Source organism: Podarcis vaucheri, assembly GCF_965113315.1.
Source record: "Podarcis vaucheri genome assembly, chromosome: 10".
Taxonomy (NCBI): Eukaryota; Metazoa; Chordata; class Lepidosauria; order Squamata; family Lacertidae; genus Podarcis; species Podarcis vaucheri.
Window position 1 is genome coordinate 61,062,893 of NC_138748.1, and position 21,528 is coordinate 61,084,420.

The 21,528-nt window shown below is 44.1% G+C and overlaps 1 protein-coding gene across 2 annotated transcripts in view; it reads left to right on the forward strand.

Annotated features, from left to right (window-relative positions):
- Positions 1 to 21,528, forward strand: part of PDE3A (phosphodiesterase 3A) — a 297,327-nt gene that overhangs the window by 196,258 nt on the left and 79,541 nt on the right. The window contains exon 2 of one of the 2 annotated variants that reach the window (XM_082238785.1): positions 16,157 to 16,207. The exons of the other annotated variant lie outside the window; for it this stretch is intronic. Coding sequence (XP_082094911.1) covers positions 16,157 to 16,207 — 51 coding nt within the window. The remainder of the gene's footprint in view (positions 1 to 16,156; positions 16,208 to 21,528) is intronic. 2 annotated transcript variants of the gene reach the window in all.

The following is a 21,528-nucleotide window of genomic DNA, read 5'->3' on the forward strand; positions in this document are numbered from 1 at the left end:
TCTCCTTAATTAAACCTTCTAATTGGGTAACAAGAGTGGTGGGACATCTGAATGCCCGACATCTGGGAGGAAGGGAAACTTTCAATATTTATCTTGGATGTGGGTGCACTGAAGGCAGCCCTGTTGAATTTAACTCCCCTTCTACTCTCGCCATCCCAAAGGCATCCTGTTTGCATTAAGAGGCTGCCCTCTGTTTGGACGCCACTGCAGAACAGTAGTGCTTCAGGAAGCAAAACGGAGCGGTCTACCCAGGCATTCCTGCTTACTGGTGTGACCACTGTGCAGTTTTTAAAAATGGGAAGTGGAAACGTTGGTGGAAGTTTTTTGGAATTCTGCTGTCGCCAGATTCAGAAATACTAAGGAAACATGTTTTTGCATGTTGATGTGTGTGCACTGACTTTCTCTCTCACACACAGAGGGAGTGGGAGGGAAGTTGAGCCTGCGACAAAATGTTGCAGTGTATTTTTATGTGGATGCTGCAGAAACCTGCATACAGCATCCCGGAATAAAAATACCATCATGGGAAGGGCCGTAGATCAGAGGTAAAGCATCTGCTGTGCATGCAACAAGTCCCAGCTTCAACAAGATTCGCTGGAATCTCCAGGAAAGACGGGGAATGCCCCATGCCTGAAACTCTGGAGAACTGCTGACAATACTGAGCTCAATAGACCAGTGGTCTGACTCAGTAGAAGGCATCTTCCTATGGTCCTGTGTCTGGAAGCACTCAAGAAGGAACATTCTAGGTGTTTTGGTTGCAATCGTTTCAGAGTATTCTGCACTTCTAGCCCCTCAGAGTTAGTCCTCTTCCCTCCCCATCTCTGATTTGTGGTGCCAGAAGACAGCTGTGTCCCTGTTCCACTGATCTACCTGTTTCCATGTTCTGTACGGACAGCAAAAAGTTCTTGAGATTCCAATTTCTCCTTGGGGGAGACAGTGGCCATTTCTTCGAAGCCACCCTGTGATAAAGCCTGAGATGTTTTCTTAATGGATAGCAACGTTAATAGAGGGGTGTCCACAAATAGCATTCAGCGAGTGTACACCACTCGTTGAGCTGTACACAGTTATTCATAGTAACATTCAACGAGTGTACATTCTTTGCACCTCTGAACACAATAGTTGTGCAAACCTACAAGTGTACACTCTTTCACACAAGCACTTGGGTCTGTTTTCAGTGTAGTGTCTGAACAAGCATACTGTCAGCTAGCTAAGACAACAATAACAATTTCCCAGGTGTCAAAGGTTTGGCAATAGATGGGCTTCAGGAGTTGCCAGAAGGAGGCATACAAGGTACCGTCCAACTGTCTTAGGGACTCAACTCTGGATTTGTGTAGGGTTTATTCCTGAGCCTTTTCTTCTCTGAATAAGTCCTGCAAGGAGGTGGAGATTTGGAGCAGCGTACATATTACTAAGCGAATAAATAGGAGGGCGGGTAGTGCGGAAAGCTGGAGCAAGGTATCTGAAAGGGAAATAGACAGAGGTGTCATGACCAAAAGCTGCAGAGGTGGCAAATCGCATGTTGGTTTCCAGCGCGGATCATTGGCTCCAAGCCTGTAGTCTGTTGTTAATTTGCCTACTTCATCTTAATTCTAGGAAGGGAGTGGGGAGGGTGTTGATTTGTTGATTCCCTGGGTGCATATCTAGTATTTGCTCTCCTGACATTTGCCTCTTGATATCGAAGGAGCTGTGTGCAGTTCAGCTGAGCTGGAATCCACGTGGTGGTAACAAATGTTCTTGGAAGAGAAACAGCTTGGTGTGAATTGTGTCCCTGTGGACACCTAACTTGGTAGATTGTCAGGGCGGTTTGCTGATGTGTAAATGAGCAAGTGAAAAGATTCTGCTGGAGTTGGGCGTTTCTGGCATTTGATCTCCTGTCCACACTTTCCATTTGGTATCAGTACCAAGAAATCCTCCTAGCTCTTTTTATTTCTGGAACATTCAACCAGGTTGAAATGTCATTGTGGGGACTAGCGGCAGAGTGTGTCCGGCAGGTCTGCTCACCTTTTCCAGGTGGGCGGCATTGTGGCCAGGCATCCAGGCCCCTGCAGTGATCTGGAGGGGGGCAGAGATCAGCACCCTCCACATCACTTTTCCGGTTACATCACTGGCACTGGCTGGGGACCTGCCCATGGGTGGCCCCAGTGACCAATCAGTGCTGGCGGGAGGTATGTCTATGACACAACTTTGCTATGGACAAATGTTGAATGCCATATTGTTGGGGCTGGGTAGGATTTTTTTCCCACTTGGCAAATTGGCACCAGCCATTTGTTTTTTGCCTAGGCTGTAGCAATTGTCACAACTTTGTGAGGTTAGGCATTGGGTAAGCCTTTGTTTGGATGGAAGGGAGGTTGTAGCCTCCGCCTGCCCATCCTCATTAAGGATATCCTGTTAAAGGGATCCAGGGGTGTGGATTATGTCCGATGCCCGGGCGTTGGCTAGGGTAATTCCACAACCCCAATGGTGACCCTTCGGGGTGCCCCTATTTGATGTAAGTCATAGGGCTTCCCCTATTGGTGGTTTACCCTTAGATGGACTCCCTGTAGACGGGCAGGAGTCAAGATATAGCCTGGCTTCACCCAATGCCTAAGCCAAACTGCTCACGTCTGTAACCAATTAAGTTGTGGCCTATTTGAACCCATAAACCTAAATACTTGTGTCCATGTGTTTATTGTCCACTAGGGAACTGCGGGCCACAGGGCACGCAATGCCTCCAAGGGCAAAACAACCAGATGGGGCACTCCAGAACAGACACTGGTTGCGGGTGGGATTTTCATTGTCTAGAGCACAATTTCCCAAACTGGGTCTCCAGCCACTGGTTAGGGGTGATAGCTGTTCTGTTCATTATTATCTTCATCGCCATGAGGACCTCTGCTTCCCCATCCCAGATATATTACTGCCTGCTACAAGAGGGACCAGGGCGCAGTTCTTTGAATCTGCTCCCCTCAGGAAGCAAACATAGCTGTTTTGAATTTGTTCTCAGTAAGAACAAGCATGACTCCTGATAGGAAGCATGCACAGATTATCTTTTTTTCTTCTGTTGGTTAGAGAGAGATTTGTGCAGCAAATGATTATTATCCTTGCAGATGACACACATTTTAGTCACTGCGGATGACACACAATTTTGCATGTGTTCAGCCTATGCATTGTGGGAGTTGAGAGTGCAGTTCCCACCCTTTTGTACATCTGTCCTACCTCCCAGCCTCTGTAAAGACCGTCAGAGCTGCCCCAAGACAGTTGGTTGCCTGGAAGGAGGACATGGTCTCACCATCTTCTCCCTTCCACATACAGGATCTGACCACCCAGGCAGTTGCAGTGGGGATGGAAGAACCCCCCCCCCCGCCAGGCCTGTGTGCAACAGGCCAGCTTAGGAGTTGCAGGGCAGGCTTTTGTGTGGCACACACACCTCTGTTTTCAAACACCTAACTGCCAGCATTGAAATTTACCAGGGGCACCAGGTGAACCATCTGGAAGTGCGTGCCTGGGCAACACATCCTGTAGAATTCTGTCAAGTTATATTTTATCTGGACCATCAGAATGAATTTAAGGAACCAAAAGGTCATATTGAAAAATGCGACAGCCATCTGCCCCCAAAATGGCAACTAGACATTCCATTTGGGCAACTATAACTATAAGAGACTATAACTCTAAGGGGCGCGGGTGGCACTGTGGGTTAAACCACAGAGCCTAGGGCTTGCTGATCAGAAGGTCGGCGGTTCGAATCCCCGTGACAGGGTGAGCTCCCGTTGCTCGGTCCCTGCTCCTGCCAACCTAGCAGTTTGAAAGCACGTCAAAGTGCAAGTAGATATAATAGGTACCCCTCCGGTGGGAAGGTAAACGGCGTTTCTGTGCGCTGCTCTGGTTCGCCAGAAGCGGCTTAGTCATGCTGGGCACATGACTCGGAAGCTGTACGCTGGCTCCCTCAGCCAATAAAGCGAGATGAGCGCTGCAACCCCAGTGTTGGCCACAACTGGACCTAATGGTCAGTCTGGTTTAAGGAGCCATTTGGCATCTAGCTTATACATCTGAGTTTCTAACACTGCTGCTTCCCACACCCTGACATATGTCACCTGTGAAAGCCACCTTTCCTCACCTTCTGCCCTAATGGTAGGGCTGGCCCCGCTTTGAGCTTACACTGAAATGTGTGCCTACATGCACAAATTCCAGCTTGTATAGCTCTGATTTCTGCACACATGGCCTCCCAGTAATTTTGTGGGGTAACACTTGAGCAGATTGGACATAACATGCACAGGCTCTTATTCCAGAGTGTGGAAGCCAACGTGCAGCTGGGAATTTGGAGGGAAGGTCCCCTACAACGTTTTTAGCCAACAAGCTGTGTTCTCTTCTGGACAGCTTTCTGGGGGCTGCATGCCAGTGGAGGAAGAGGCCAGAGACAAAAGTGGACACAGCAACCAGTGCAATTTACCTTGGTGCAGTGGGCTAGTTTCCACACACACTCACACTCTCTGTACTCCATCCAGACAAGCAAGAGGCATTATGAAAGAAAGGATCAAAGGGGTATTTGAGCCAGGAGGGTGCAAAGCAAGGCTGGCTAGAGGGGTTGTGGCTGAGGTATAGGAAGATGCCCATTGAGCAGAGAGAGGTGTTGCATTTGCTCCCCGGGCATGAGTTCCTTCACCCCTGATGTACAGGCTCAGCACAATCAGAAATCCCTCTGAGTCACAGGGCTTTTGTGTAGCCCATGGAGTTGGGAGGCTGGGCTTCTCTGCTCAAGAAAACAAAGCGATGTGTCACACTAGAGGCGAATCACGGGACCGATTTTATTAGCTGTGTTTCAGGGGGTGCACTTTTGCTCTGGTCAATGCTACACGCAGCCAGATACTTCTCTGTACAGAGTGCTAATTAGTTTGGTCGTTTTGATTGAGATTGAACGGAGGAGAGGCGAGCTTGTCCCCGTCCCCAAGAGTGATGCAGTATTTGCTGGTTGAACTTGAAAGTGAGTGGACCAAAATAGCAAGTACTTAGCAGGGAATACCCCCGAGGGCATGTTTGAACTGAATGTATTGTGAGATTTGACATTGAGGGTTTAAAGCGAGCTAGCAGGCAGCCGTTAAACGTTACGGCTTGTAGCAGGACGGTTCCTCCATTCAGGATGGGAAATAGCAAATGATGAACCGTAGCTTAGTAGCATAACACGTACTTTGCTGTGCAGGAGGTCTCAAGTTTGATACCTGGCATCCCCAGTTAAATCTCAGGTAGGAGATGATGGGAAAAGAGCATTATCTGCCTGAGACCCCGATGACTCCAAGCAAGTCTAGGGTGGCCACAAAGCCGGAAATAAACCACGAAACAGAGGGCACATGTTTGCATAAACTGTGAATAGGCTATTTTATATGTGCAAATGCATATTTAGAAATGGTTGCCATGTTTTAAATAGAAATGCAGTGTTTCCCACCATAGTGTGACCAGGTGAGCTGTGTACCTGCGACCAGGTGCTAACCGATGATGGGCAACTCCTTTTATCAGGACAGTTAAAAGAAAGTCTCGCATCACAGGGCATATGGTCAAACCACGGAACTTGCAGCCACAGTGATGGCCATCAACTTGGATGGTTTAACAAGAGGATTAGACAGGTTCATGGAGGGCAAGGCTATCAGTCACAACAGCAATGATGATGATGATGATGATGATGATGATGATGATATACTATTATTTATACCCTGCCCATCTGACTGGGCTTCACCAGCCACTCTGGGAGGCTTCCAACAAAAGATTAAAAATACATTAAAACATCAGTCATTAAAAACTTCCCTAAACAGGGCTGCTTTCAGATGTCTTCTAAACGTCAGATAGTTGTTTATTTCCTTGACATCTGGTGGGAGGGCATTCCACAGGGTGGGTGCCACTATGAGAAGGCCCTCTGCCTGGTTCCCTGCAACCTCTCAGGGAGGGAACTGCCAGAAGGCCCTCGGAGCTGGACCTCAGTGTCTGGGCTGAACGCTGGGGATGGAGACGCTCCTTCAGCCCTACTGGGCTGAGGCCGTTTAGGGCTTTAAAGGTCAGCACCAACACTTTGAATTGTGCTCGGAAACATACTGGGAGCCAGTGTAGGTCTTTCAAGACCAGTGTTATGTGGTCTCGGCAGCCTCTCCCAGTCACCAGTCCAGCTGCCGCATTCTGGATTAGTTGTAGTTTCCGGATCACCTTCAAAGGTAGCCCCATGTAGAGCGCATTGCAGTAGTCCAAGAGGGAGATAACCAGAGCATGCACCACTCTGACAAGACAGTCCGCGGGCAGGTGGGGTCTCAGCCTGTGTACCAAATGGAGCTGGTAGGCAGCTGCCCTAGACACAGAATTCTCTGCCCTGCCTCTACAGTCGGAAGCAGGAATGCTTTTGAATGTCAGGAGAGGGGAATGCTCTTGTACTCAGGTCCTCCTTGAGGGTTTCCCACAGGCATCTTGCTGGTCACTGTGAGAACAGGATGCTGGACTAGATGGGCTCTTATTCTTATTCTTATTCTTATTCTTATTATTAGATTCAATTTATATTTCTTGAATGGGGTAACGGTGCCCCTGAAGGACCAGGTGCACAGCCTGGGAGTCATTTTGGACTCACAGCTGTCCATGGAGGCACAGGTTAACTCTGTGTCCAGGGCAGCTGTCTACCAGCTCCACCTGGTATGCAGGCTAAGACCCTACCTGCCCGTGAACTGTCTCGCCAGAGTGGTGCATGCTCTAGTTCTCTCACACTTGGACTACTGCAACGCGCTCTACGTGGGGCTACCTTTGAAGGTGATCCGGAAACTGCAATTAATCCAGAATGCGGCAGCTAGACTGGTGACTGGGAGTGGCCGCCGGGACCACATAACACCGGTTCTGAGAGATCTGCATTGGCTCTCAGTACGTTTCTGAGCACGATTCAAAGTGTTGGTGCTGACCTTTAAAGCCCTAAATGGCCTCGGTCCTGTATACCTGAAGGAGCGTCTCCACCCCCATCGTTCAGCCCGGACACTGAGATCCAGCGCCGAGGGCCTTCTGGTGGTTCCCTCATTGTGAGAAGTGAGGCTACAGGGAACCAGACAGAGGGCCTTCTCGGTAGTGGCGCCCGCCCTGTGGAACACCCTCCCATCAGATGTCAAAGAGATAAATAATTACCTGACATTCAGAAGACATCTTAAGGCAGCCCTGTTCAGGGAAGTTTTTAATATTTAATGCTGTACTGTTTTTAACACTGATTGGGAGGCGCCCAGAGTGGCTGGGGAAACTCAGCCAGATGGGCAGGGTATAAATAAATTATTATTATTATTATTATTATTATTATTATTATTATTATTATTATACCACCCTTTATCCAAAGATCCTGGGGTGGTGTACCACATTAGGAACATAATTTATATAGCTTAATAATAAAAGCATAATTCATCATTTGACAGGCCTTAGATTATTTAATGGCCGAAGGCCTCGTTAAAGAGGAATGCTTTCACCTGGCACCTAAAGATATGTAATGATTGTGCCAGGTGAGCCTCTCTGGGGAGAGCATTCTACAGACAGGAAGCCACTACAGAAAAGGCCCGTTCCCATGTTCTAATGAATGAATTCTGATGGATGAAAGAAAATACCAAGTCTTCATTGATTTGGAAATAACAACATGAAGTGGGCAGTGAAGAGACTTTGTTTTTGCGTTTTGCCATCCGTACAGTCCTACAATACTGATCTAAGAGTTCTGCAGTAGACTTTGTTCCACGCCAGAAACAGCATGCCTGTGGGGATGAAGAATTGTTTTGGTCTAGATTCTTTATGTTTAGGGAAGTTTTTAATATTTGATGTCTTACTCTGTTTTTAATGTGTTGGGAGCTGCCCAGAGTGGCTGGGGAAACCCAGCCAGATGGGCGGGGTATAACTATATTATTAATTAATTAATTGACTTTAGGGCACCTCCAAGACTAGTGGGGTTTGCTCAGCCCAGCGTTTTCGTGGGCCTCAGACAACTTTCTCAAATGCAGGAATGGGACCAGAGTGCCACAGTTTTCCCTCAGTGTTTTCCCTCACTCTTGCTGTCACAAGTTCCACAAATGAATATCTCTAATTGGTGCTGAATACTTCAGCGCTTCATAACCTTTACACATCATGAATGAAAATGATGTCGAGTGGGGGCGTCTCTGCTGACTGTTTTGAAGCTCAGTAAACACTTAGCAATGCCCAACTGCAACATCTGGAAATGTCATTTTTTTAGCCTCTTATGATTACTGGCACACACACACACACCCTTTTGATACACTTGAGCTTAGTAAGAATTAATATGCCTTTCATCCCTCCTCCATTAATTATATTTAGTTGTTTGTTTGTTATTATTACATTATACCTGGGGCCCGAATTCAGCCCTCTGGGCGTCTCTAGTAAAACAGAAAACCGGAGGGATGGAGATAAGAAAAAATTGGGGGTACCAAACTGGGGAGAGATGGGGAAGCAATGCAGATATAGGCTAGAAGGATGAAAAGTGGGTCCCATACAGAAAACTGGGATTGAAGAAATATCCTAGGACAGAGAAGCTTGACAGGTAATGCACTAGGCTCTGCTAGTGCTCTGTCGATCATCCAGACTATTTAAAGCATACATAGTTTAGTGCGCACACATGTGGGTTTTTTTTTTTGCAAGCAATGGGTTGAGCAATCAGTGTAGCACACCCCCTTCAAACAGTTTACTGCCGACAGCTCATGCCTTCCTCCAAATGTTTCTTGGTGTCTCTCACCCCCGCGCACAAGAACTCGGATTCCTACTGAAGTCAAACACAGTTTACGTCTTGGAAATAGGATAAAAAGGTCATATGCTGCCATGAGAAAAGTCCTAAAATATGTAGTCTTCTCTTCCTCTCCCCTCTCCCCTCCCTGTTCCCGTCTCTTCCAGCACCAAATATGATCTCATCCCTTGACTTTCTTTGGAACCAAGATCACAGTTCGGAGCTGGAGACAATTTCTTCACCATGAAGCATACAAATGCTTGCATTTCTTGTTTATGCTGTTTCTCATGAACTGCTGGACCCAACCAGAGCCTTTTCTCATGTGCCTGATTTTTGTTCCTAATATATATATATTGTTTTTCTTTTAATTGAACACTTAAGATAATAATAAAAAAACCAGAAGAGTAAAAATCATTAAACCAAGGGGCGGAAACATGGATTTGATCTCATCTTATTGGACTAAAGAAAACAATGAATATGGTCTCACATCATCACCAAATTCCTCATTCCACATGGATATAGAAATCACCCATCGATCAACAAATTTGCTTTCATACATTATAATTTCTCTTGATTTGATGTAGAAAGTTAGCTTATATGTTACTGCTGTAGCCCAGATTCTTAAAAATAACAACCCTCCTGATGGAGGAGGATTCTTCCCGCTGCGAAATATATTGTTCCTCATCTTCAACTACAAGTTGATGCTATTTGTTTTTAATTTGTGTTGTTCATGTAGCATTTTGAACATTCAGCTTGCTTTAACATTCGTGCCTGAATTATTAGGTTTCCCTGTGGAGCACAAAAATTCAGTAGGCATTGGACAAACTGGACCATGCCAATTTCACATATGTTCACACATGTGGACATTTTTTTAAAAAAAATAAAAAGCCCAGTAGCACAGGCACTGTATTTAATTATGTATTCCAGAATCTATTTTATCCTAAAATGCATAATCTATGCATGTTTTCTCTCCAAATAAACACTTAAAAAACCAGCAGCACATTTTAAAGTCAATAATTGCACCGAAACATTCAGGAAGTGTTAATGGGGCAGTAACCGCTCGATCCTATGCATATCTACTCAGAAGTAAGTCCCATTGAATTCAGTGGAACTTAATTCCCAGATTCTAGCGTTTGTTCCAATTTTTGCATTAGTTCAGGAGGTGTAGATGCATCAGAATTCACAATTTGAATTCCACAAGCAACCCTGTTTATACTGCATGAAAATGAATAAAGTTACACAATGTTTGTGTAAGCTGCATTTGGTGTGTTTTACACATAAAGGTAGCCTAATGAATATTTTGGCCACCTCATGAGAAGAGAAGACTCCCTGGGAAAGACCCTGATGTTGGGAAAGATGGAGGGCACAAGGAGAAGGGGACGACAGGGGATGAGATGGTTGGACAGTGTTCTCGAAGCTACCAGCATGAGTTTGACTAAACTGCGGGAGGCAGTGGAAGACAGGAGTGCCTGGCGTGCTCTGGTCCATGGGGTCACGAAGAGTCGGACATGACTAACGACTAAACAACAACAAAAAAATGAATTTTAAACTAATGAACTTTTTAAAATTCAGGTTTACGTTAGGAGACCTTTTAGGTAACTAGTAAATAAATAATACTTAATTAAAAGTAAAGCAAACTGCATTCTCACATAATTTGATCAAATAATAATGAGAATAATACATTGGTCAATTGACCAGCCAGTTGACTAGCTCCCTAGGGTGCAAACCCTACCACATCTGCCATGAATATACCTTCTGGCTGAACATTTTAATGGAAAGAGCCAAGGACTTAGGGAAGCGATATCAGTTGCAGTAGACAATTCTGGTCGGATTGCATAAAGAATACTTTACTGAGTGAGCTCCTGCACATTTGAAGGCTCACATGGGAGGTATTTAGTGAAGAAGAGACTCCATTTTATGTGCAGCAAGATTACTGTGTTTTAGAATCCACCGTGAACACTGATAAATTGAATAGAGTGTTGGGGTGTTTCTTCTCTGCTTGGAAGAAAGAGAGCCAAGCTGCAGGAGAAGGGAAAAGTAGGAATCTCTCATAGGAGCTGCAAGGCATGGCCTAATCGAGATACAGAAGGCGGAGTGCTGAGCTCTGGAAAGAGGGGAAAATATAGTCGCTTGGAAGTTAGAAGACGAGACTAAAAACCCATGCTTGGAGAAGCATGTGATTGTAATTATTAGGCTTTAATTCGGTTATAACTATAAGTTTCTGCAAGTTTTTCAGTGTTAAAGTTTGGGCATGGGTTTAATTCCAAAAGAAAGGTATCAGCCTCTCATATATAATACATTGGTTTCCGTCTCACACCTTTGGGTTTGCCCTACTGTGTTAATTTTGTGATTGGCGATAACAGATTATATTCTGAGGGTGTGGCTAAACCCCAGTGTTTTCCACTGTTTGCTTTGCAGCCACAAAAGGCGATGGCTATGCCAGATTTCACAAAAGACATGATTCTTCCGGGGGGGGGGGGAGAGAAATGGAAGACATATGGGTGCTATAGTTTGCTACTATGAGTTATTATGATGGTTTTGAGCAAGAGACTCTGTGCCAAGTTTATTGCTGGCGTCAGCAGCAGCAGCATTGTTCTCAATGGGCTTTTAAAAGTTTTATTTTTTTCTGGGTTGGGAAATGTGTTCCAAATTCAGGAAACAAACTTTAGAGTGATGTTGTGAGAGCGGAGGGAGATGGTCTCAGGACAAAACAAAGGAGGGGGGAAACTTGTTCTTTTGCAAGAACAAAGAGTACAGAAATGCTCCTCTCATAAGGGGCTGGTGAGAAACCAAATTTGATTATTAAGAGAGATATCTATCTCTGGGAAATGGGTACCAGAGTTTTAGTGTTTAGCTGCTTAGGAGGTATGTGGGCATTATCAATATATACATTAATAATAAATAATGTAAGTGCATGTGTTGTTAGTGGAATGCACGGCAGTGGACTTTTTCCTGTAATCCGAGAAGAAATCTGTGGGTGCGGCTTTGTATCTTATTCACAAAAACGTGATGGAGTCTCTAGACTCCAAAATATTCCAGTTCCAAAGCAAAAGTGTCAAACTTTTTGGTTCCAAATGCACTAAGCCCCTTAAGCTATTCTGTTGGCCCATTAAGCTCAGCATTGTCTGCGGTGACTAGCAGAGGGTCTCCGCGATCCTCAGCTGAAAGTATTTCCCTTTATTTAGATATTCCATGCTAAGATGGCTGGATGGCGCCTTAGAATCATAGAATCATAGAATCATAGAATCATAGAGTTGGAAGAGACCACAAGGGCCATCGAGTCCAACCCCCTGCCAAGCAGGAAACACCATCAGAGCACTCCTGACATATGGTTGTCAAGCCTCTGCTTAAAGACCTCCAAAGTAGGAGACTCCACCACACTCCTTGGCAGCAAATTCCACTGTCGAACAGCTCTCACTGTCAGGAAGTTCTTCCTAATGTTTAGGTGGAATCTTCTTTCTTGTAGTTTGGATCCATTGCTCCGTGTCCGCTTCTCCGGAGCAGCAGAAAACAACCTTTCTCCCTCCTCCATGTGACATCCTTTTATATATTTGAACATGGCTATCATATCACCCCTTAACCTCCTCTTCTCCAGGCTAAACATGCCCAGCTCCCTTAGCCGTTCCTCATAAGGCATCGTTTCCAGGCCTTTGACCATTTTGGTTGCCCTCCTCTGGACACGTTCCAGTTTGTCAGTGTCCTTCTTGAATTGTGGTGCCCAGAACTGGACACAGTACTCCAGGTGTGGTCTGACCAGAGCAGAATACAGTGGCACTATTACTTCCCTTGATCTAGATGCTATACTCCTATTGATGCAGCCCAGAATTGCATTGGCTTTTTTAGCTGCCGCGTCACACTGTTGGCTCATGTCAAGTTTGTGGTCAACCAAGACTCCTAGATCCTTTTCACATGTACTGCTCTCAAGCCAGGTGTCACCCATCTTGTATTTGTGCCTCTCATTTTTTTTGCCCAAGTGCAATACTTTACATTTCTCCCTGTTAAAATTCATCTTGTTTATTTTTGCCCAGTTCTCTAATCTGTCAAGGTCGTTTTGAAGTGTGATCCTGTCCTCTGGGGTGTTAGCCACCCCTCCCAGTTTGGTGTCATCTGCAAATTTGATCAGGATGCCCTTGAGTCCATCATCCAAGTCGTTGATAAAGATGTTGAATAAGACCGGGCCCAAGACAGAACCCTGTGGCACCCCACTAGTCACTCTTCTCCAGGATGAAGAGGAACCATTGATGAGCACCCTTTGGGTTCGGTCAGTCAGCCAGTTACAAATCCACTGAGTGGTAGCATAGTCAAGACCGCATTTTACCAGCTTCTTTACAAGAATATCATGGGGCACCTTGTCAAATGCCTTGCTGAAATCAAGGTAGGCTACATCCACTGCGTTCCCTTCATCTACCAGGCTTGTAATTCTGTCAAAAAACGAGATCAGGTTAGTCTGACATGACTTATTTTTCAGAAATCCATGCTGACTATTGGTGATCACAGCATTCCTTTCTAGGTGCTCACAGACTGTTTGCTTAACGATCTGCTCCAGAATCTTCCCTGCTATTGATGTCAGACTGACTGGGCGGTAATTATTTGGGTCCTCTCTTTTCCCCTTTTTGAAAATAGGGACCACATTTGCCCTCCTCCAGTCTGTCGGGACTTCGCCTGTTCTCCAGGAATTCTCAAAGATGACTGCCAGTGGTTCTGAGATCACATCTGCCAGTTCTTTTAATACTCTTGGATGCAGTTCATCTGGCCCTGGAGACTTGAATACATCTAAACTAGCCAAATATTCTTGTACTATCTCCTTAGTTATTCTGGGCTGTGTTTCCTTTGCTGAATCATTTGCTCCAAATTCTTCAGGTCGGGCATTGTTTTCTTTATCGGAGAAGACTGAGGCAAAGAAGGCATTGAGGAGTTCAGCCCTTTCTGTGTCCCCTGTTTGCATTTCACCATCTTCTCCTCTGAGTGACCCCATTGTTTCTTTGTTCTTCCTTTTGCTACGAACATACCCATAAAAGCCTTTTTTGTTGCTTTTAACCTCTCTAGCAAGCCTGAGTTCATTCTGTGCTTTAGCTTTTCTGACTTTGTGTCTACACGTGCTGGCTATTTGTTTGAATTCCTCTTTGGTGGTTTCCCCCCTTTTCCATTTTTTGTACACATCCTTTTTTAATCTTAATTCAGTTATGCCTCCTTCTGGCAACTCCTGGTTGGACTATATCAGTGAGGCCGAGAGAGGGGTTTTCTCATCTGGGCAGCCCAGGATGTCCATATAGCCCACATGAGTGCTGCTAATGCATCTGTTTGACTTCACCCCTGGGAGCGCACGTCATTTGTCTATACCCAGAGGTCTCAGGGTGGTTCATACTAAAAATCAAAATATAAAACCACAAAATATAGAGTTGTATTGATTTTTCGAAACGCTACCGGAACCAACACAACCAACCTAAATTCACACTTCTCTGAATTTTGCAAGGCAGTTCTTCAGCCATGTCATGAGTAAAAGAATACATAGACTAGGGTAAAGTGTACATTAAAAAATACACAGATTAATGAAAATAACACAAGAGAGATGCATATTTGAGAAAATGTAACCATTAAATGTCCACCCAGAGTGATTTCCTCAGTTCAAATGTCTTTTGGATAGCTAACGATAAGTGTGGGGCAACTTTGTTGGTAGTTGTGTTGATTTTCACATGCAGAAATCTCAGTGTGCTTGTATGGATGGTGACCACAAAGCGCTTTTGCTGTGTCTGTGTAATGTTTGCTTATGACAATCTACAAAACAGTCCTTAGGTTGAACCCCCTGTGTCTCCTTTGAGAGTTGGACGGACAGCATTAAGCCGTTTGTTAAGGATGATGCACGACTGGAATGACTTCATCTGGGAGTCTCTTGATTGCAACCTTCACAAAATGTCAAAGAAGGATGGTCTTCCAATTTGCGAAATCTCTGCATGAAGGCAAAAATGCCTCTCGGTCAGATTGTGGCAATGTTAAACATGCAGCGTTGACAAGGTAGACTCAGATCACACAGCTGGATGCTTTACATAAGCAGTTTGCTTGTGGGTTGATCGTCGAAGTAGGAATTTGAAATGTGCTTGGTGCCAGCGCAGTTCATTAGTAAGTTCTGGACACCAGGTTGTGGACCAGAAGTGCTGCATTGGTTAAAACTCCTGCAACTTGTTTCGTTTTATTTTTTATTTGGTATTTTGCAAGAAGCTTACCTGCACGAGAATTCAGTGTTTCTAGTTGCACACCAAAACGCCATTTGTAAAGGCGGCTTTTGAAAGAAAAAAGAGAAAAAACTTGAGTAATTTACTTTAAGAATTATTTATCCAAAGCTGCTCACCAGATGGGATGCAGCTGCCATGCTATTTTTCAGGCAGGTGGGTCACTGTTGCTTTCTGAGAGAGGTGAGGGGGCAGAGAGTTCAACACAGAGCCAATACAGTACAGTGGTACCTCAGGTTAAGAACTTAATTCGTTCTGGAGGTCCGTTCTTAACCTGAAACTGTTCTTAACCTGAGGTACCACTTTAGCTAATGGAGTCTCCTGCTGCCGCTGCGCCGCAGCCGTGCAATTTCTGTTCTCATCCTGAAGCAAAGTTCTTAACCTGAGTTAAGAACCTGGGTTAGCGGAGTCTGTAACCTGAAGCGTCTGTAACCCGAGGTACCACTGTACTAGATTGAGTTTGCATCTTGCAGAACTTTCCTCCCTCTCTATTTCCGGGTAAGCAGTCACAGTCCACCTGCTGAGAATTGGGCATCGTGGCTGCTGAGCTGCTTCTGATACTATTTTTGATAACGCTGTGGTTAGGGGGTGGGTCTTTTCTGTTGCGGTGCCCACTCTTTGAAAACCACCTCCGATTTCGGGGCCTGTTAGATTGACTTACTTCTTTTTACTCAGGTATGGATTTTGGCATTTTTATTCATTGTTTACTGTATTTATTTTATGGATTCAGCCATATTTATTCACAGTAGTTTATTGTGTCGATTTTAATGAGTGTGTGTTGTAAACTGTTTTACTCTATATTTTTTAATGTTAGGTGGCATTTGAATGGTTTTAGAATATTTTTTTATAATCCCCCTTTATATAAAATGTTCAATCTGACTTAGAACAAAATAATAAAACATACACATGGATACTGTAACATGCATTTTTTTTACTATTAGCAAGCATGAGGAAAGTTCACCAGTCCCTTTTATTTCACCATAAACTAATTGCAAATCCCCTTTACCAAAAATTGCAAGCTCCTTGGGGCAGAGATCTCTCTTTTTTATTCTTCTTCTAAGGTAAGTTTGTTGAGCAGGAGACTCTTATTAATTCTCACGGTCGTAGGTTCGAGCCCCACATTGGGTGAACAATTCCTGCCATTGTAGGGGGTTGGACTAGATTACTCTTGCTGTCCATTCCAACTCTATGATTCTGTGATCATATTAATGGTAATCTCTCCTTTATGTTTCTGCAGATCATGGGACATTCTGATTGGGATCACAAACGAGGACCCAGAGGATCTCAGGTGAGTTTTTGCAAGGTTTTTCTACAGCTGGTTTGAAGGAGGGCTGGGGAATGTGGTTGTTTGGGAATGTGAGTCTACGTTGGGTTAAATATTTCTCCCATATATTTTGTGGTCAATCTGGGCAATCAAACGTACCAGCAGTGTGTAGGGATTTCTCAAACCTATCTGAATGGTGACCTGTAATGAGATATCGATCCTTATTTCCTTCCTGAAATCAGATAAAGCTCCTGCAGAATATATACAGTGGACGCTCAAGTTGTGAACATGATCTGTGCGGGAAGCTCGTTCACAACCCACAGCGTCCGCAGCCCCGCGGCTACACATGCACAGGTTGCGATTTGGCACTTCTGCGTGTGCGCAAACGCAATTTAGCACTTCTGTATATGCGCAACCCGTTCCGGTACTTCCGGGTTCAGCACGGTGCGCAACCCGAAGCGTCTGTAACCGGAGGTATGACTGTAGTTCCGCTTGAGCTCTACAAGGAATATATAGAATGGTGAATACCTATCCTGACTGGATATTTATTTACCACCATTAACAACACAGACCAAATGTCCTCTGCATGGAAAATGACTGTCATTTTCCCAATGTGTATAAGAAAGGATACAGAGATGAATTATCTACGTAACTATTGGCCAATCAGCTGGTTAGACTTCTCCTCAAAGCTATATACATGGTGTCAAATTACCAGTTTTAATTTATTTGAATCGAATAATTTCAAAGCTTTTTAAACGTGGCCATCTTTAAGCCTTTAGATGGTTGGTTTTTGCGTATTTGCTTTGCATTTATCCCTCTAATTTATATCGGAAATACTGTGTATGTTTCTCATGCATCTCTTGGTGAAAACAGTTCTGCTTTTACGTTTTTAGTCTGAGGAGCTACAACCACACGCTTTTAATTAATCAATAACGAAGTGTCATCACGGATGTTTCAATTGTTTAAGGCTGTTGACTTCTTGGTGACATCTGCTGTTGCATTTGAGTGTTGCTTTGCAATATTAGCATATGTTTGTGCTGCGCAACCCTATCCCAGCCTTCCTGGGAGCCGACACCATTGAATTCAGTGGGATTACTTCTGAATATACATGGTTAGGATTGTGCTGTAAAGCTGTAATCCTAAAAATGCTTACTTGGGACTAAGTCCTGTTGAACTCACTGGGACGATTGCATTAACATCCATAGGACTGGGCTGTTAGTCCTATAATACAGACAGATATGGATAATGGGTTCTGCCCAACTAAGTTGTACTTGGCATTAATGAATCTTAAGTTAGTTGTGTCTATTAACTTCACTGGGTCTACTCTGAGTAGGACTACCATGGGATACAAGGCGCTATTGCTTATTTATTAATTCATATTCACCCCATATATATTAATTCATATTCACCCCATATATATATATATATATATATATATATATATATATATATGCAGGTTTTGGTGTCTTCGGGTGTCTTCCCGTGTAAGAGTCGGGGTGTCTGGGCGACGTTTCGACGAGGTCTCACTCGTCATCTTCAGGCTGGTGCTTTCGGCTTCTTGTTACTGGAACCAGTAACAAGAAGCCGAAAGCACCAGCCTGAAGATGACGAGTGAGACCTCGTCGAAACGTCGCCCAGACACCCCGACTCTTACACGGGAAGACACCCGAAGACACCAAAACCTGCATTCCTGTACCCGTGAAAATCTACGAAAGCATATATATATATATATATATAGGTTTGTTAAAAAGTAGTACATTCCATTTTCTTGCATAATATCCGTCGGCGTCTTCCGAAATTGCTATGTTTTTGCACGTGACCAGAAAACATGTATGCTTTTAAGAAAGTATTTTAATGTAAAAGCAAAGGAAGAGTTAGAAGTCACATAAAAGGGTGTTACAAGAGTGAGGGGCTCTTAGGGGAAAGAGGTGGTAGCCCACAGTGGAAAATTGGCAAGTGTCAAGTGAAAGAGCAGCATATAGAGAAAGGAGAGAGAATGGCTACAGAACAGCACAAGACCTTGGAGACATCTGGTTAGCACAAGATGGAAGAGAATCTTTGGCCACTGGGAGAGTGGGAACAGGACATATTGCCCAATGGTTGAACCAGCTTCTCCTTGTTTTCTGCATACCTTGATTAGTTTTTGAAAGGACAGACACTGGGAATGAGAGCTGAGGAATGGAAGCTTATTCCCAAGGAAATATAAACATATTTTCGGCCACAACACTGAGCTGAATTAAAACGCTGACATACTGTGTGCTTTTATTTTATTTGTATTTATTTGTTTGGCTTTGCTGCCATGGAAACGCAACAGATTTTGGGGATTTTTCACACAATTAGGTTGCCAATTCCATATTTATTTGAATCATGTGCATATAAAGAAGTGTGGTCCATCTCCAACTACTATGTGATTGAAGAGTTGCTAGGTTTAGTTTTTGAAATAAAATAAAATAAAGAGTACTATAAAGACTAGTGTTATGCTTGTCTGTTTCGTGATGAGTGAAAAACTCCTCAGGTTTGCGAAATTCAAATGAACTTGGTTGTTTGAAAAGAATAACCCCAGTACCTATGGAAGGAGAAGCCCTGCAAGGAGGAGAGCAGAGGAAAATGGAAAGAAGTGTTGATGGGAGAGTCAGGAAGGGAGAAAGGGAAGAGAAGAGAGAGAAGTGTTGTGCTCTTCCATTTTCTGAACTTTCCCCCATGATGCTGACTGCTGTGAGATTTACCATGGACTGCAGAATGGTCGTACTGTTGAAATCTTCTTCCTCAAACCGAAACAAGTGGGAAATTTGTCTCTTGAGTTAATATGTTTCATAGGATATATCACCTATATTAAATAATTTTGAGTATTAAGTTAAAGATTTAAGTAATCTTGAAGATGTGCCCAAGGAGAAATAACTCGGACTTCACAGGGATGGGTTAATCTACCATGAAATTAGACCTGTGGTCTTCAGCTTTTTGAGACATAGGACCTTTACCTCCAACACAGAATGTGAGACTCACTTTTAGTATGTATGTCATCTTTATCCTTTGGGTTTCCATTTGTTGGCCTCTATCAGCCTTTCTTCGTCTCTTCTTTGAAGAAAAAACAGGGGGGGGGGATAACCAAAGCAAAATAGAATGATGGTGCCCTTCATCCACCTTGGGTAGGGATGTGACTTGAGATGGAAGAAAAATCTCATCCAGTTTGTGTTTGAAGGCCAATCTACCTATTTTGCACTTTCGAAAACAACAAGGGAACAGAAAGACAGCCATTCTCCAAAATTCGCACTTCTCTGAATTTTGCTATGCAGTTCTCCAGTCACATAACGTGTACAGAAAAGTACATAAAACGGAGAGTGTGCATTAAAATGAATGTGTTTGTGAAAATAGCATATTCACAATTATATTAGGGAAATTAGTCTGCAAAAATGTCTATGTTAGTCATGATTTCATGTAACGATGTGCATATATTGGGATCAACGTGGACTTAAATGCTGATGAAATTTCACGTGAATTTAAAAACGGGGGAGGAATTGCAAATTAATGTGAACTGACCTCGAGACAAAGAAAAGGAAGAGAGAGAGATAAAATGCAAGAAACCAAAATGGACAGCTTCGCCAATCCCTAGCTGTTACCCATATATGGGTCAGGAACTGCTCAGGTGAGGACCAGTGGCATAAATCAACTTTCTCATCAATCTCAGGATCTGGCTCTCTGGGCTGACTGTAATAACAGTTATTGGAAAAACTGAGCTTACTCTTTTTCTTGGGTTTTTGCTGAGATGCTGGTAGTCTGGTCTTAAGCTCAAGCCGAGACTTTGGCTTGTGTTGCTTGAAGCTTGGTTTGCAGGTTGGGCACCAGCCAGGACTTTGTGGAGCAGATGCATCTTATACAGGATAGAAAGGGATGGTTGTATCTTCAAGAGCCCTAAAGAGCACAATTGACACCTGATGTTATGTATGTAGAAGGCCTGCTCATACTCAAGGCCCAGTTTGAGTCTCAGAGACTGAAGGAGGTTGTATGAGGCCAGAGGATTGGTGGGGCCATTTCTGAGAAATTAAGCACCAACAGCTGTTCTTCCTCTGCTGCTACTGATCTAATCAGCCTTCTGTGCCAGTTTTTTTAATCATGGGGAAGGCTAAGGGCCAGATCTTAAGACCCAGTTGGCATTTCATGGATGATATATTGTGTGTCTTCAGATAGGCCAATGTTTACTGCAGAACAGTTTAGACCTCTTTGGCTTTGTTGACTCCCCGCTTCACAACTCTACTCCACCCTTTCGTAACAGCATGATCAATGTGGGTAGAGCTTGTGCACAAGGAGACTCAATTGCACAGCCACGTCATCATCCACCTCAACTGTCAATTGTTCCATAGATGAACCTGCCCTGTTCAGATGCCCTGAATCTTCCATCATCCCGCTTCATTGGAGGTCCAGTGTGTTACGAGAGAAGGATAAAATCCTTTATCCACTTTCTCAGCGCCATGCATCATTTTCTAAACTTCTTTCATATCACCTCTTGGGTTTTTCTCTAAACTGGAAAGCCCCAAACGCTGGAACCTTTCCTCATTGAGCGGGGAGAGGTGGCTTCATGTCCCTTTTCCACTTTTTGAGGTGAGACAACCACAACTATACCCAGTATTCCAAATGCGGTTGTACCAAAGATTTGTACAGTGCCACTCTGATACTGGCATTATGATTTCTGGTCAGCAAGGCTGCCTCTATTGGAAATCCAAAACTTTTCATCACACACGTTGCTTGCAGGCACACAGATCTTCACCTGTAGAGGTGTGCTTCCTGCAAAAGTGTACACCTTTCCATTGGTTCTTTTGTGTAATGCTCCACTCCTAAGCTGTTTCCCCTTCTGTGGGGGACTTGCAAAGCATTGCTTTTTTTTTCTTTAAAGGAAAGTGAGAGATAGAAAAAAGACGCCAGTTTATTGAGGATGCCATATGGACAGGATTTAGCTGCTGATACAGTTCTGGTGCTGTTGGTTTGTTGAGTGGGTGTTGAGGCATAACCCCTGGTCTTCAGGGAACAGGCAGTCCTTCCTTTTGCAGACTTCCATGAGATGATGCTCATATAGAGAGAGAGAGGGAGGGAAGGAGGGAGGCAGGCAGGCGCACTGGTCCGGTGTGTTTTAATTCACATTAAATGTAAAAGCTCTCAATTATATATAGCTGAGGTGCTGCAATTTACCCTTCCAGTTCCTAAGCAACAGCTATTTTCAGATTGAGTGTGTCTGGTGGTGTTGTCTACCTACTTCATGCGTCTATGAGGTAATTCATCATCGAATGCTGCTGGGTTGTTTTTTTCCCCCCTCCACCCAACTATCTCTTCCGTGGCTGCTTCCTATATAGAGA